This window comes from Triticum urartu, chromosome 7A (assembly GCF_056163025.1).
Source record: "Triticum urartu cultivar PI428250 chromosome 7A, HENAU_Tu73, whole genome shotgun sequence".
In the NCBI taxonomy this organism is placed as follows: Eukaryota; Viridiplantae; Streptophyta; class Magnoliopsida; order Poales; family Poaceae; genus Triticum; species Triticum urartu.
Window position 1 is genome coordinate 715,614,503 of NC_141879.1, and position 15,489 is coordinate 715,629,991.

Here is a 15,489-nt window from a genome sequence, read left to right on the forward strand (position 1 = left end):
GCCACCCCGCCGGAGAACGCCGCCACGCGTCCGGATCCACCTCGTCTCGTCATCCTACGCGACTCCTGCCCCCACTACTTCTTCACCAGGCGCCCGAGGCCTGCCTCTTCTCCCCTCGATCCCGAGTGGATCATGAAGCGTCCGAGGCCCTCATCGCCCGACGACCGGCGCCGCTGCGTCGACCACCACCAAGAACAACGCCTCGACGAGATCCTTGCCTCCTCGCGCACCAAGTTCGTCGTTCCCTGCCTCGCCGTTGCCTCTGCTCGTCCAAGGGAGACGAACGCCAGCACTGCTCGTGGTCGTGTTGACCGTGATTTCTGCCTGCGTGGGCTGCGCCCCTCCCTTCGTCAGATCCAGCCAGCAGCGCCTTGCGTGAGGCCCAGCGCGCGAGCCGCTGCTCCACCCGGCCAGGCCCAAGGCCCAGCGCGCCAGCCCCCCCTTGTTCACCGTCAAACTGGGCCATGGCCCATGGTGAGCAGCGCCCAACCCCCTCTCCTGTGCGTGTTGGGCCAGCCAGATTCAGCCCAGTGCATGTTTTTTTCCGTCTGGCGAATTTCTCTTTTATTCCAGAGATAGCAGTTTTGCAGTAAACCCCCTAGACAACATGCATATAATAACTCACAATTGGTGCATCGGATTAAAATGAATTATATATGAAAGTTGCTTAGAATTTTGTCTAGTTTAATAATATGCAACTTTCATCCATGTTTAAAATGTTTAATATGTTGTTTGTTTAAATTTGTTTAAATAACTTGCTAAAATGCTTTATTTCATAACTAAATAACCGTAGCTTCGAATTAAATAATCTTTATATGTAAATGGGGTAGAAAAATGCCTAGATTTACTTGGTGCACTCATCTTGCATGTTTAACAACTCTAAAATAATGTTTAGGGAAGAACAGTACCAAATCTATAATATGCTCATGAGGAGTTTCCGGAATTGTTGTTCGTTGCTTCCGGCCTCATTTAAACTTGACTAGATAAGTAGTTTACTTTGCTTCACCCTTGCTATGTTAAGAACATTTAATATTGTTGGGGTACATAAACGAGAGAGAACTAAATAATTAATGTGGTGTTCCATCAATATGCAACCCGTTGCATATTGAGCTCCACTTAACTTGTAGTGTTGTTTGTGCACTTTTCCATGCCATGCATATTTAAACCGGACATGCATCATACTTGGTTGTGCATCATGCCATGATTATGTGATGGTTGTTTACTATGTTGTTTGCTTCTTTCCGGTGTTGCTTCTTCGGGTTGGTTCCGATAACGTCGCATTTGTGAGGACCCGTTTGACTACGTCCGTTTGTCTTCTTCATGGACTCGTTCTTCTTCCTTGCGGGATTTTAGGCAAGATGACCATACCCTCGAAATCACTTCTATCTTTGCTTGCTAGTTGCTCGCTCTTTTGCTATGCCTATGCCGCGATACCTACCACTTGCTTATCATGCCTCCTATATTGTTGAACCAAGCCTCTAACCCACCTTATCCTAGCAAACCATTGTTTGGCTATGTTACCGCTTTGCTTAGCCCCTCTTATAGCGTTGTTAGTTGCAGGTGAAGATTGGAGTTTGGTCCATGTTGGAACATGGATATTTTGTTGGGATATCACAATATCTCTTATTTAATTAATGCATCTATATACTTGGTAAAGGGTGGAAGGCTCGGCCTTATGCCTGGTGTTTTGTCCCACTCTTGCCGCCCTAGTTTCCGTCATATCGGTGTTATGTTCCCGGATTTTGCATTCCTTACGCGGTTGGGTTATAATGGGAACCCCTTGACAGTTCGCCTTGAATAAAACTCCTCCAGCAATGCCCAACCTTGGTTTTACCATTTGCACTAACAACCTACCACCTTCCCTTGGGTTCTGCAGACTCAAGGGTCATCTTTATTTTAACACCCCCCCCTCGCGGGCCAGTGCTTCTCTAAGTGTTGGTCCGAACCGAGCTGCCTGCGGGGCCACCTCGGGGAAACTTGAGGGTTGGTTTTACTCGTAGCTAGTCTCATCTGAGTGTGCCCTGAGAACGAGATATGTGCAGCTCCTATTGGGATTTGTCGGCACATTCGGGTGGTGTTGCTGGACTTGTTTTACCATTGTCGAAATGTCTTGTAACCGTGATTCCGAGTTTGATCGGGTCTTCCCGCTAGAAGGAAGATCCTTCGTTGACCGTGAGAGCTTCTGATGGGCTAAGTTGGGACACCCCTGCAGGGTTTTGAACTTTCGAAAGCCGTGCCCGCGGTTATGGGCGGATGGGAATTTTTAATGTCCGGTTGTAGAAAACCTGAAGTTGACCTTAATTAAAATACATCAACCGCGTGTGTAGCCGTGATGGTCTCTTTCCGGCGGAGTCCGGGAAGTGAACACGGTGTTGGAGTTATGCTTGACGTAGGTTGTTCTAGGATCACTTCTTGATCATAGTTTCTCGACCGTGCTTTGCCTTCTCTTCTCGCTCTCTTTTGCATATGTTAGCCACCATATGTGCTAGTCGCTTGCTGCAGTTCCACCTCATACATTTACCTTACCCATAAGCTTAAATAGTCTTGATCGCGAGGGTGTGAGATTGATGAGTCCCCGTGACTCACAGATACTTCCAAAACCAGTTTGTAGGTGTCGATGTTACCGAGCAGGTGACGCAACCAAGCTCAAGGAGGAGCTCGATGAGGACCTTGTCCTTTGTTTTGTTTCGTTCTAGTTGATCAGTAGTGGAGCCCAGTTGGGGTCGATCGGGGATCTATGTAGCATTTGGGATAGTCTTCTTTTATTTTGGCTCCGTAGTCGGGCCTTGATTGTATTTGGATGATGTAATGCTTTATTCATGTATTTGTGTGAAGTGGCGATTGTAAGCCAACTATGTATCTGTTCACTTATTGTATTAAATGGGTTGTTTGCGAATATTACCTCACTTGCGACATTGCTTTCAATGCGGTTATGCCTCTAAGTCGTGCTTCGACACGTGGGAGATATACCCACATCGAGGGCGTTACAAGTTGGTATGAGAGCCTTCCCCGACCTTAGGAGCCCCCCTGCTTGATCGAATAGCTGGCGTTGTTGAGTCTAGAAAATGTTTTGAGTCATTTAGGATTATATATAGGAGAATTAGGAATTCTTTTTACTCCCCAGTCCCTTCATCGCTCTGGTAAGGCATCCTGACGTAGAGTTTTGACTCTTCTCTTCTCAAATTTCGCTAAAAAAAATTTAGGATCACGCGGGTATCTTGGAATCGTTCTGATCGATTTGTGACGAGAACATTGTTCTTGGTGCCTCCTGACATTTAGGGGTTGTGGCAGTGTCTCGGGGAGTTGAGCTCCGAGGTGTTGTCGTCACAAGTTTATCGTCGCAGTTCTGGAATACCTGAGTTTAGTTTCGCCGACATCGAAAATCTCTTTTATGCAGTTGTTGGTGAGATAACCTCGACGCCACCCAGTACTGGGGCGGGACTTCGGGAGTATTGCCATAACTCGTATAACAGATGCTTTTCGAAGGTTGAGGTAAATGATTTCTGAAGGTTTCTTGGTTATGTGTTGAAGGATGGATACAGCTGGATGTAGGATTTGCTAGTTTTGAGTGAGATGTTATGCTTCCCCTGTATCCCCAACACCTGATTGCATAACCGGAAAAATTCGGGAGTTTATAAGTGGGAATTCAAGTAGCTCTTAGGATATCTTTTCGACAGATGTATGATATGAAATTGGGGTTCGACGTCTAGTGGTCCGCCTATTCACGGTTGGTTTTACAGTGGTCTCGTTGTGTCTTAAAGAGTCCTTGGCTATGCCGACTCGGGGACGCTTCGTATGTCATGTGCACTGCCTTGTACATGATGGTGCTGTACGATCGAGCCCGTGTAGGCCCCACCACGAAAACTTCGGATGAAATCTCTATCATATGTTTGTTCTGGCTTATTTTGCAAGCCAATCCTTTGTTTTGCTTTGAGTTGTGGTATTCGAGTTGCTTCGAAGTCAAGTGTTGATTCCATACCTTTCCTAAACGGTGTTTCTCATACTCCGATGTGAATACTAATCCCTCTTGGTCATCGAGATTGTCTTGCCAATCTTTTGCAACCGGTGTGCTTCTCTTCCAGCGGATCCGTCCATTTTCAACATCCGCAAGATTCAATCTAAGCTCTCAACGTTGTTTGTTTCATCCATCCCAAGTTGCCTTTGTTTTCCCGCCCACCCACCCTTTTTTCTTCAAGGACTCAGATTTCTTATTCAAGTATCCTTTGATTCATGTGAAGTCTCTCCATTCTTTTCCTTCATGTTCTTACCTGGTGATTCTCATGAAGATTCTAACGGAGTTTCAAGTTCATCGTTCTTCGTTCTTTTCTTCTCCGGTGGATTCAAGTCAAGTTTTGTTGATCATACCTTTTTCCTTGTTACAATGCTTTCTCATGCTGGTGCACCTCATTATCATTCAACTTCTCGCTATTTATTATTTCGGAGTGCTGAAGATATCTCAAAGATTCGTGTTGCCACTCTACATTCGTTCAAGCTCTTTCGAGGATGTTCCCTCATTCAAGTCATTTAATTCAACCGGTGCTTTCTCTCTTTTGAATCATTCAACTGTGTATCTTTTGAGTGGGCCCTAACCCACAGGTCTTTTCCCAGAATCTTACCTGACTCTTCTTATTTTACCGGAGCTATTCTCAAATCTTTCAAAGTTTGACGTAAGAATGAATTATCATCAGTCAAATGCCTTTCTCCAAGATCTTTAGTTCGCCTTGATTAAAGCTTTTCCAGCAATGCCCAACCTTGGTTTTACTATTTGCCACCTAGCCTCTTTTTCCCTTGGGTTTCCGGAGCCCGAAGGTCATCTTATTTAAACCCCCCCGGGCCAGTGCTCCTCTGAGTGTTGGTCCACCTCGTCAGCCGCCGGTGGCCACTAGGGGCAACTCTGGGCTGGCCTACTGGAAGTTTGGACAATCTGAGTGTGCCCTGAGAACGAGATATGTGCAGCTCCTATCGGGATTTGTTGGCACATTCGGGCGGTGTTGCTGGTCTTATTTTAACCTGTCGAAGTGTCTTGAAGAACCGAGGTACCGAGTCTAATCGGAACGTCTCGGGAGGAGGTCTATTCCTTCGTTGACCGTGAGAGCTTGTCATGGGCTAAGTTGGGACTCCCCTGCAGGGATTTGAACTTTCGAAAGTCGTGCCCGCGGTTATGGGCAGATGGGAATTTGTTAATGTCTGGTTGTAGATAATTTGAACATTAACTTAATTAAAATGAATCAACTGAGTGTGTTACCATGATGGCCTCTTCTCGGCGGAGTCCGGGAAGTGGACACGGTGTTGGAGTAATGCTTACGCAGGTTGCTCTCTAGTTTCTCGCTCGCGCTTTGCCTCCTTTTCTCGCTCTCTTTTGCGAACAGGTTAGCCACCATATATGCTAGTCGCTTGCTGCAGCTCCACTTATATTTACCTTGCTTTACCTATAAGCTTAAATAGTCTTGATCGCGAGGGTGCGAGATTGCTGAGTCCGTGTGGCTCACAGATTACTATTACACCAGATGCAGGGCCTGATGATTCCGCTCCAGGTGACGCGCTCGAGCTCAAGTGGGAGTTCGACGAGGACTCTCAGCGATACTATGTTTCTTTTCCTGATGATCAGTAGTGGTGCCCTGTTGGGGGTGATCGGGACCGTGTCGCATGTTGGGTTATCTTTTATTTTGGCGTCGTAGTCGGGCCATGAGTGTTTGGATGATGTAATGTTATTTATGTACTTGATTGACGTGGCGAGTGTAAACCAACTATGTTATCTCCCCTTTTATTAATTATATTACTTGGGATGTTTGTGAAGATTGCCTAATTTACGACATATGCCTTCAATGTGATTATGCCTCTAAGTCATGCCTCGACACGTGGGAAATATAGTCGCATCAAGGGTGTTACATGTTGCTAGCATTCACTCCACCCGGCGTCGTCAATTGCGTCACCTCTAGCAGTGTAGCCCACCAAGACCATTGAGTGAAGGCCGACGCAGAGCACAAAGATGATGTCACTATATATTGGGTCGACACTGCACAACAATAGCCGTTCACACGTGCCATGTGCAAATCTCACCTATACACGTCGCCATTGACGATATGCAATTTCTTTTGGCTCCACTCAAGTTTTGAATTTCAGGAGGGGGTAGATTTTTTTTTGAAGGTGGACAATGTGCCTAAAGCGATGATGGTATGCATTCCCTAGGAAATATGGTTCCTATACAAAATAGAGTTTGCATATCTATATCATTTGTCTTGCTTGTTTAGAGAAATGACAAGTTAGATTTCCAAGGTGTGAGTGCACAGAAAAACCAAAATAGAGATGAACAAAACAACTAGTCCGACAACGAAGGGGGGGGGGGACTCAAAATGCGCACCAGGCCCAAGCCAAAAGAATTTGTCCATCCAAAATAATCAAGGACAAAAAAGTATGCTAAGACCCACAATATCATGAATAAAAATAATTAGGTACTATTAGAAGAAATGTCTCCCACAAACAAACATGTTATACAATGGACTATTTCTTATTGTTATCTCTAGCAATTATTGTTTAAATGGCATGTGTTAAAAAATCTTACTCACTTTATGACCAAACTTGACCTATCTCAAAACCCTCTCCGAGACATATCTAAGCTAGTGAAAGAAGAGCTCAAAATAGTAACTTCCGATGAACAAACAATGCTTGAGGTATTTGATCTCGCATGATTATACATCCAAGACAAAAAGATTGCAGGTTACATCAAAGACAGTTACCCATTACTTTTGAGTTAAGTTTTTTTTTCTTTTCATAAGGCCCAAGAGCTCACTTGCGGGCAGTTGGCACAATTTCACAAGTGTTTTCCACCACCAAGTAAAGCCAAGCGATGATGTTGAGGCGGATCATGTAACTCATAAGTGTGTCCGCACTAGCAGGCATCGTGACAACAAGGCGCTAGCCCTAGACAACACCGCAAACATGAGGTCGTTATGTTTGGAGATGTATGGCTCAATATGGTAGCAAGACACCCATGACTGACTTGGTAGTGTCGATATACTAAAGTTCTCATACTGAAACTCATGGGAGACGATTTCTCTCGACGTCGTGCCACCGAGAATGAGACGGCAATCGATGGGCTTTGACGTTCTGCCACTACCATAGATGGAGGCGGGGCCGGCCCCTCCCTCCATGTCAGGAGCCAGGTGTCATTCTATCACGTGTGCAGGTGCGGAACGACCAGAACCGCCCCTCCCTCCATGTCAACACCAAACGACCAATGCCGCCACTAGAACGAGCCGCCAACGCGATGTTGTCACCGCTCCCATACCAAAGCGGACCTAGCATTGTCGACGGAAGTCGTTAATTCTTCGTCCCGTCCCTGTAAGGACCAGCGCTCCAGAGTGTAGTCTTCGTTGTTGAAACCTTGAATCGAGCTGAATAACCTCACACTAAATCTATTGTCGCGTATGCACTGTGAGAAACCCTGGCCTCGCTAGCCCAAGTAGCAGGCAAAAAACTATGCCGGAGCTCCATCTAATTCGTCTCGACAGACAAACTTAAGGAAGATTGAAGCTCGTAAGACTGACACGAAGAAGAAATGCCACCATTCGCCTGAGCACTGTCCCCGCGAAGACTAAAAATCTAACATCTCTACTAGCTAGGGCCTAGGCATCAAGAGTTTCCTCCCCACCAACGGCCACCAGAGTGAAAGGCAGAGGGGGAGTGAGTCCACAGATTTACCGGCGAAGATCCATGGAAAGAAGACCTTGTCCTAGTCACCTTGGAAAAGAGGAAAGAAAGACGTGAAGCCTTATATCGAACCCTTCCAGCGACAAACCTAACTTGACAAAAGCCATCGAGCAACAAAACAAATATTTAAGGTAATAGTTTCGGATGGCCTCTTAAAAGAGATCGTCCATTACTTTCAAGGTAAGTTTTTTCGAAGAGCTCAAATAGTTCGTTTGCAGGCAGTTGGCATTGACTTATACGTGTCGTCCACCCGTGAGTAGAGTTGTGCGACTATATTGAAGCAGACCACGGGCCCATAGAAAGTGCGCGGCCACCGAGGGCAAGGTGTCATGGACACCGGTCATGACACCAACACTAGCATGATGCCCTCATGCCGAGTCTTGTCCCTCCATATCAGCAGCCAAGTGCCATTATGCCACGTGTTTCAGGTGCGCCGAGATGTAAAAAAAAAACCTTGTCAACTGTTTTACAGGTAAGCGGTTATATTTGCCCAATTCGCTGCGATTAGGTGGAAATTTTATCTGTCAGGTGGGTCCAAACCAGTTCCCAGCTCAGGCTCAGCTCAGCCTTCCTTTCCTCTTCCTCCCTCGCCTGAGCCCCTGACCACCACCCAACCCCTCTGAATCCCGACCCGCGTGCCCTACTGCCGCCGGCCGCCGCCGCCCACCGCCGACGCCTCAACCCCCCCCCCCCCCCCCCCTCCCACCCGCCCCTCACTCGGCGTCGCCGCGGTCTATCGCCGTCCCCCTCCCCCGCCCTCGTCGCAAGCCGGGGCGGCCCTGTCCCGACCGGACCCGGGGCGGCCGCGCGTGCCCTACTGCCTCCGACGCCTCAGCCCGCCCGCCCCCACACGCGCGCGCGCGTCGCCGCAATCGCCGTCCCCGTCCTCCCCCGTCGCGACGGCATCGCGGGCCTGCCGCCTCCGCCCCGCCCGCAACCCCTGGCCGCCATTGACTGGGTCTCAAGGTACGAGCTTGCTCCCGTCCATCGATTGGTTGAGTCCCACCGACCCGACGATCCAAAAAAGAGAGAGAAATTCCCAGACCTTCGCGATTTCTGTGTGCGCGCCGTCTAGAATCTAGATCCGTTCCCCTGTCTCCGTTTATCTGTTCGTCCGCGGGTCTGATTGCTGAATTGTGGGGGAAAGACGGCGGATTTCGAGTGTCCCGCATCAATTTCTTCCGCTGACTGATTGATTGATGATTGATTGCGCGTGCGTTGCTGATTCGGCTGTTTGTTTGACCAGCTGCGGAGTCCCCCTGGTGAAGATTGATGATGGCCAACCACGAGCTGGTTCTTGGGCACGGGCAGGACGCCGCGGAGCTGGCGCTGGGGCAGAGCCACCACGACTTCGGGCAGGATCATCATCACCACCACCATCATCATGTGCTCGGCCTGGGCCACAGCCACGACCTCGGCCTAGGCCATCCGCACGACCACGATCTCGTCCTCGGCCAGTCGCACGACCACGAGCATGATCATGATCTCGTCCTCGGCCACCACCACGACGGCCAGCTCGTCCTCAGGCACGACCACCACCATGGCCACACCAGTGATCTTGCTCTGGGGCAAGGGCATGAGGACGAGTCGATGGACGACGGGGAAGACCACCATGATCTCGGCGATTTGGCGCTCACCGAGCCTCATCCCCTCGGCGAGGACGATAATCTTGATCATCTCTCGCTTGAGCAAGCCCACGACCTTGCCCTCGAGCCGGGCGATGACTACTCGCAGGGCCCTCTTGCCGTTGCCCCAGTCGTCCAGTCGCGGATGATGGTTGTGAGCACCGAGTTTCAGCTTGTGGTGGGGCAGGAGTTCCCGGATGTCATGAGCTGCCGCAGGGCTATCCGCAACACTGCCATTGCCTGCCACTTCGAGATTCAGACGGTCAAGTCTGACAAGACACGCTTCACTGCCAAGTGTGCTGCTGAGGGCTGCCCGTGGCGAATCCACGCTGCAAAGCTTCCTGGAGTGCCCACTTTCTCCATCAGGACCATACTTGACAAACATACTTGTGTGGGGATAACCCATCTTGGCCACCAGCAGGCATCTGTTCAGTGGGTTGCAAGTACAGTCGAAGAGAGGCTGCGAGAGAATCCACACTGCAAGCCTAAGGAAATTCTGGAAGAAATACACAAGTCACATGGGATCACACTATCGTACAAGCAAGCCTGGAGAGGGAAAGAGCGGATCATGGCAGCAGTTCGAGGGTCTTTTGAAGAGGGATACCGAATCCTGCCTGAGTACTGTAGGCAGGTGGAAAGAACAAACCCAGGAAGCATCGCTAGGGTCTATGGGAACCCAGATGATAACTGCTTCCGGCGGCTCTTCATATCGTTCTATGCGTCGATATATGGTTTTGTAAATGCATGCCGTCCGCTCATTGGTCTTGATAGAACTACTCTGAAAAACAAGTATCTTGGTACCTTGTTTCTTGCCTCTGCTTTTGATGGTGATGGTGCTCTGTTTCCTCTGGCGTTTGGTGTGGTTGATGAGGAAACAGATGAGAACTGGATATGGTTTTTGTCTGAGTTGCATGAGTTGCTGGAGAAGAACACAGAGAACATGCCGAGGCTCACAATTTTGTCAGACAGGCGCAAGGGTATTGTTGATGGAGTCGATTTCAACTTCCCAACTGCATTCCATGGGTTCTGTATGCGCCATGTCAGTGAAACTTTCCGGAAAGAGTTCAACAATTCAGTGCTTGTCAACCTTCTCTGGGAAGCTGCCAATGCGCTGACTGTGATAGAGTTTGAAACTAAGCTGCTAGAGATAGAGGACACATCACAAGAGGCTGTTTGTTGGATCCGACGCCTTCCTCCTCGCCTCTGGGCCACCGCTTACTTTGAGGGGATACGATATGGTCACCTGACAGCAAATATCATGGAGTCGATGAATTCTTGGATACTGGACGCGTCTGTCCTTCCCATAAATCAGATGATGGAGGTCCTTCGTCGGCAGCTCATGACGTGGTTCAACGAGCGGCGTGAAGCGAGCATGCAGTGGGCAACCATCCTCGTGCCCACGGCCGAGCGCCGCGTGCAGGAGGCCATCGAGCGCGCGCGGGGCTTCCAGGTGGCCCGCGCGAACGAGGCAGAGTTCGAGGTCATCTCGCCCCACGAGGGGACGAACGTGGTGGACATCCGCAACAGGTGCTGCCTGTGCCGCGGGTGGCAGCTGTATGGCGCGCCGTGCTCCCACGGCGTGGCGGCGCTGCTCTCGTGCAGGCAGAACGTGCACCGCTACACGGAGAGCTGCTTCACGGTCGCGACGTACCGCAAGACCTACTCGCAGACCATACACCCGATCCCGGACAAGACCCTCTGGAACGAGGGCCAGCCCGCCGAGGACAGGCTGGAGGTGATCATCAACCCGCCAAAGTCGCTTCGCCCTCCCGGGCGGCCGAGGAAGACGAGGGTCCGCGCGGAGGACCTGGGCCGGGTCAAGCGGGTCGTGCACTGCAGCCGCTGCAACCAGACGGGCCACTTCAGGACCACCTGCGCCGCTCCCATATGAGCTTCCGAGGCACAGCTGCTGCTGCTGGTGGTGGTGTGAATGAAGAAGAACAAGTTAGAAGTTGGCGCCTATTATGCAAACTTCCTGCTTGCAGATTAGTGTTCCTTTTTGGTTATACAGTGCTAGGTTACATACTGCTGTTGGTTTAGCCGCGACGATGATGGTGATTTAATAATAATGCCGTTAACTTATGCTTGCCCTGCTAGTCTAGACCAAGGGAAAATATAAGAGTAATTATGTGTGCTCAGGCAGGAGCTGGCTGCTCCATGGAACGATTGAATTATGTATGTGACCCCTGAATCAAATGGCACGTACTGGAATGGACCCTGATGTTGGTTGTGCAACCTGTGGTGAAGCATACATGTTCCAGTTCTTTCTGCATCTACATTGTGATGTGTTTCTTTTGCTCCCATGTGTATATGCTGTAGCTGTGGTGCTGCTGCATTTTCTTGATCCTTGTGTTTTCTTGTTTGCTGGTATACCTGTATAGTATGGATTCATTCATCATCGTTTATGGTGTTGAGTGAGTCTTGTTGATCCTGATGTGTTTTGTCAGGTCTTACCTGTGAAGTGAAGTGACAGAGTTCCACATGAAAATCTGCAGGAAACAGGGCAGCAACTGATGATGATTCTGGGAAGTTGATGCATCCCAAAAGTGACCAGATTGGCAGATTCATTCAGCAAGATCCATCATCATCACCCAGATTGAAATTTCTACTGAAGGCTGTTGAGTTGTGTTGATCCTAGATTGTAGGATCTGAGGGCCTGCGTGCCACATCTCTCGGGACTCTCTCTCCCTCTATATGTATACCCGATGTGTAACAGAATCAATTAAGGGAATTTTGCACAATCACTTTCCAACTTGGTATCAGTCGCCAGGACTCTTTCCATGGCCGCGGACGACTCCTCCTCCTCCGTCGCCACGAGCTCGGCCACGTCGCCGGGCACCCTCTCCTCCTCCTCTTCGGCGCCTGCCGCCGGCACCTCCCCGGCTACCGCCTCGACCAACCCTCCCTTCGTCTTCGGCACGTCCCCCAACCTCTTCAGCGGCTCCTCCCCTGCCCCGACTTCTCAGTTCGCCCCTCTTTTCACCACCGCCGGCTCCTCCCTTGCGCCACCACCGGCCCCCGCCGCTCCACATCCCATTTTCCGTGATCACATCACGAACCACATTAAGTTTCTTCTCCACCCTGTCGATCACAATTATCACAAGTGGAAGACTTTCTTCCTGATGGTCCTGGTTCGCTACGGTGTCTCCTACCTCCTCGACCACCCTCCACCTCCCAATGCTCCGTCCCAGTACCTTGAGCTTGACGCCCACATCGTTCTGTGGATCTATGCCACTCTCTCGGACACCATGTGTGACCACGTTGTTGGAGCCACCACCACCTACGCCCTCTGGAACAAGATCAAAGATTTCTTCCTCGCCAATCGCGACGCCCGCTTCATGATCCTCAACCGCCAATACCGTAACCTCAAGCAGGGTGATCTATCGGTGTCGGAGTACGCCCGCCGTCTCAAACTCCTTACCGACGCTCTCGCCGATATCGACCACGCCGTCACCGAGGTGGATCTCACCACGCAGTTTCTTCATGGCCTCGACAAGCGGCTCGACACCATCCGTGTCGTCCTCGGCGACCAGGGCCTCCCCTTCGACACCGTCCTCTCTCGCGTTGTCCTTGTGGAGGAGTCGCAGGCATAGCGCGCTGCGGAGGAAGGCGCCTCCGCGTTCGCCATGGCGGGCGGCAGCTCTTCAGGCGGTGGTTCTTCGGCCGGCTCCTCTGGCGGTCGCGGCTCGGGCGACCGTGCGGCCGATCGCTCCTACGATCGCGCCCCCGACGCCCCTCACCCGCTGTCCAACTCGTCTGGTCGCGGGCGTGGTGACCGCTCTGGCGACGGTGGTGACCGTGGCCGCGGGCGCGGGCGCGGGCGCGGGCGTGGCCGTGGACGCGGCGATCACTCCGGGCGCGGTCAGCAGGCACCGCAGTTCTATCCCTTCACGGGGTATTTCGCCCCGTACGGGATGGCTCTCCCGACACCCCGCCCTGGCTGGATCCCGCCGAACGCCGCCGGCGTTCTTGGGCCCCGACCCGGTGCTCACGCCCATGCTTACCCTGCCTTCACGCCCTCGCCGGTGCCGTCCACTCCATACTACCAGCCGCCACACGCCCAGCCCTCATGGGACCACCTCACCATGCTCAACGCCGCCTTCACCAACGGCGGCTACGCCACACCACCGGCTCCCGAGTGGTATCTCGACAGTGGCACGTCCTCGCACGTGACAGGCACCCAAGGTAACCTGACCTCGTTGAGTTCTTCATTCTCGCATTTACCTTCTAGCATTGTTATCGGTAATGGGCATCATCTTCCTGTCACTGCCACGGGCTCTACCACCCTCTCCCCTCATGATTTTCGTCTCACTGACATCCTTGTCTCCCCAAACGTAGTCACCAGCTTCATTTCTGTTCGTAAATTTACTAAAGATAATTCTTGCTCTATTGAGTTTTACCCGTGTGGTTTTCTTGTGAAGCATCTTCGCACTCGACGAGTTCTCATGATCTCCGTTAGCCATGGCGATCTCTACCCCTTCATTGGCAATAAACCGGCGCCGGCGTCCGCTCTCCTCGCCGGCACACCCGCGGACTTGTGGCATCGTCGCCTTGGGCATCCCGGCGCTCACACTTTTTCTTCCATGTCTCAACATTTTTCGTTAGATTGTAATAAGGATCCTCACTCGCCATGTACTGCTTGCCAACTTGGCCGCCAGCCTCGTTTACCATTTCCCTCTTCCTTTAGCAAAACTTATGCCCCTTTTGATTTAATACACTGTGATTTATGGACGTCACCTGTTGTCAGCTTCTCTGGTTTCCAATACTATCTTGTGGTGCTTGATGATTTTACACATTACTCGTGGACCTTCCCACTTCGCCACAAATCTGAAACTTCCACGGTTCTTCAACGCTTTTTTATGTTTATTTACACCCAATTCCATGTAATCATCAAAAGCATGCAGTGTGACAACGGTGGTGAATTTATCAACTCATCTCTTCGCGCCTTCTTCTCCTCCAACGGCATCGCCTATCGCTTCTCTTGCCCCCATACTTCCCCCCAAAATGGCAAGGCGAAACGCATGATTCGCACCACTAATGATGTCATGCGTACCCTTCTTCTTCAAGCCACCCTCACACCACCCTTTTGGGTTGAAGCCCTACACACGGCCACATACCTCCTCAACCGGCGTCCCTCGCGTGTCATTGCGCCCCACACACCTCATTATCCCCTCTATGGTGTTGCCCCCACATATGACCATCTTCGTGTCTTCGGCTGCTTATGCTTCCCGAACCAATACGCCACCATGGCCAACAAGCTCGCCCCCCGGTCGTCCCGCTGCGTTTTCCTTGGCTATGCCCTTGAGCACAAGGGTTACCGGTGCTTTGACCTCGCCACCCGCCGCGTCATCGTCTCTCGCCACGTTATATTCGATGAAACAATTTTTCCATACACGGGAAGCACGCCGGACCACACCACCGTTACGTCCACAAACGATCCCCATGCAGCCCGCCTGCCCAGCCTCGCCTTCCCTGGATCCATCCCACCTACCCCGCCTGGACCCCACCACCCATCAGCTTCCGCCCCCAGCCAACCGTTTCCTCCCACGCCGCCCGCTGCGCCCACTCCCTCGTCCCCCGCGTCCGCATCGTCCTCGGATCACGAGCCCACCATCGAATCCAACCAACCCAGTCCCGCCGCATCCCCATCGGATCACGCACCAACCACCCCACCTACCTCGCCCGGTCCCGCCGCATCCCTCTCGGATCGCACGCCCACTCCCGCCCCTGGCTCGCTTGTTCCCAGCGCCTCGCCACTGGCCACTTCATCTGGTCCAACTCCTGTCGCCTCGCCTGGTCCCACTGAATCCTCCTCGACCCGCTCACCCCCCCAGTACGCCTTCGCCACCTCTTCCACCCCATGCCATTCCCATACAGCCACCCAACAATGCACACCGCATGACCACCCGTGCCAAAACCGGTTACTTAATGCCTAAACGGCTATTTCTTGCTGACGCCTCCTCCACCATCTCACCCATTCCTCCCACGTATAAATCCGCTCTCAAGGATCCCCATTGGCGTCAAGCAATGTTAGATGAGTTTAATGCATTAATGAACAACTTCACTTGGTCTTTGGTCCCTAAGCCTGCAGGTGCGAATGTGGTCACGGGCAAGTGGATTTTTCGGCACAAGTTCAACACGGATGGGTCTTTGG

At 51.4% G+C, this 15,489-nt stretch overlaps 1 protein-coding gene and 1 pseudogene across 1 annotated transcript; both read left to right on the forward strand.

Annotated features, from left to right (window-relative positions):
- The first annotated feature begins 8,263 nt into the window (after positions 1-8,263).
- On the forward strand, positions 8,264-11,556 carry MUG3 (MuDR family transposase). The gene is made up of 2 exons (XM_087534872.1): positions 8,264-8,676; positions 8,957-11,556. Exon 2 carries the CDS (start codon positions 8,983-8,985, stop codon positions 11,224-11,226), a length of 2,244 nt encoding a protein of 747 aa, XP_087390998.1. The 5' UTR covers positions 8,264-8,676; positions 8,957-8,982; the 3' UTR covers positions 11,227-11,556.
- A 147-nt stretch (positions 11,557-11,703) lies between these two features.
- Positions 11,704-13,794, forward strand: LOC147962088 (uncharacterized; annotated as a pseudogene).
- The last annotated feature ends 1,695 nt before the right edge of the window (positions 13,795-15,489 follow it).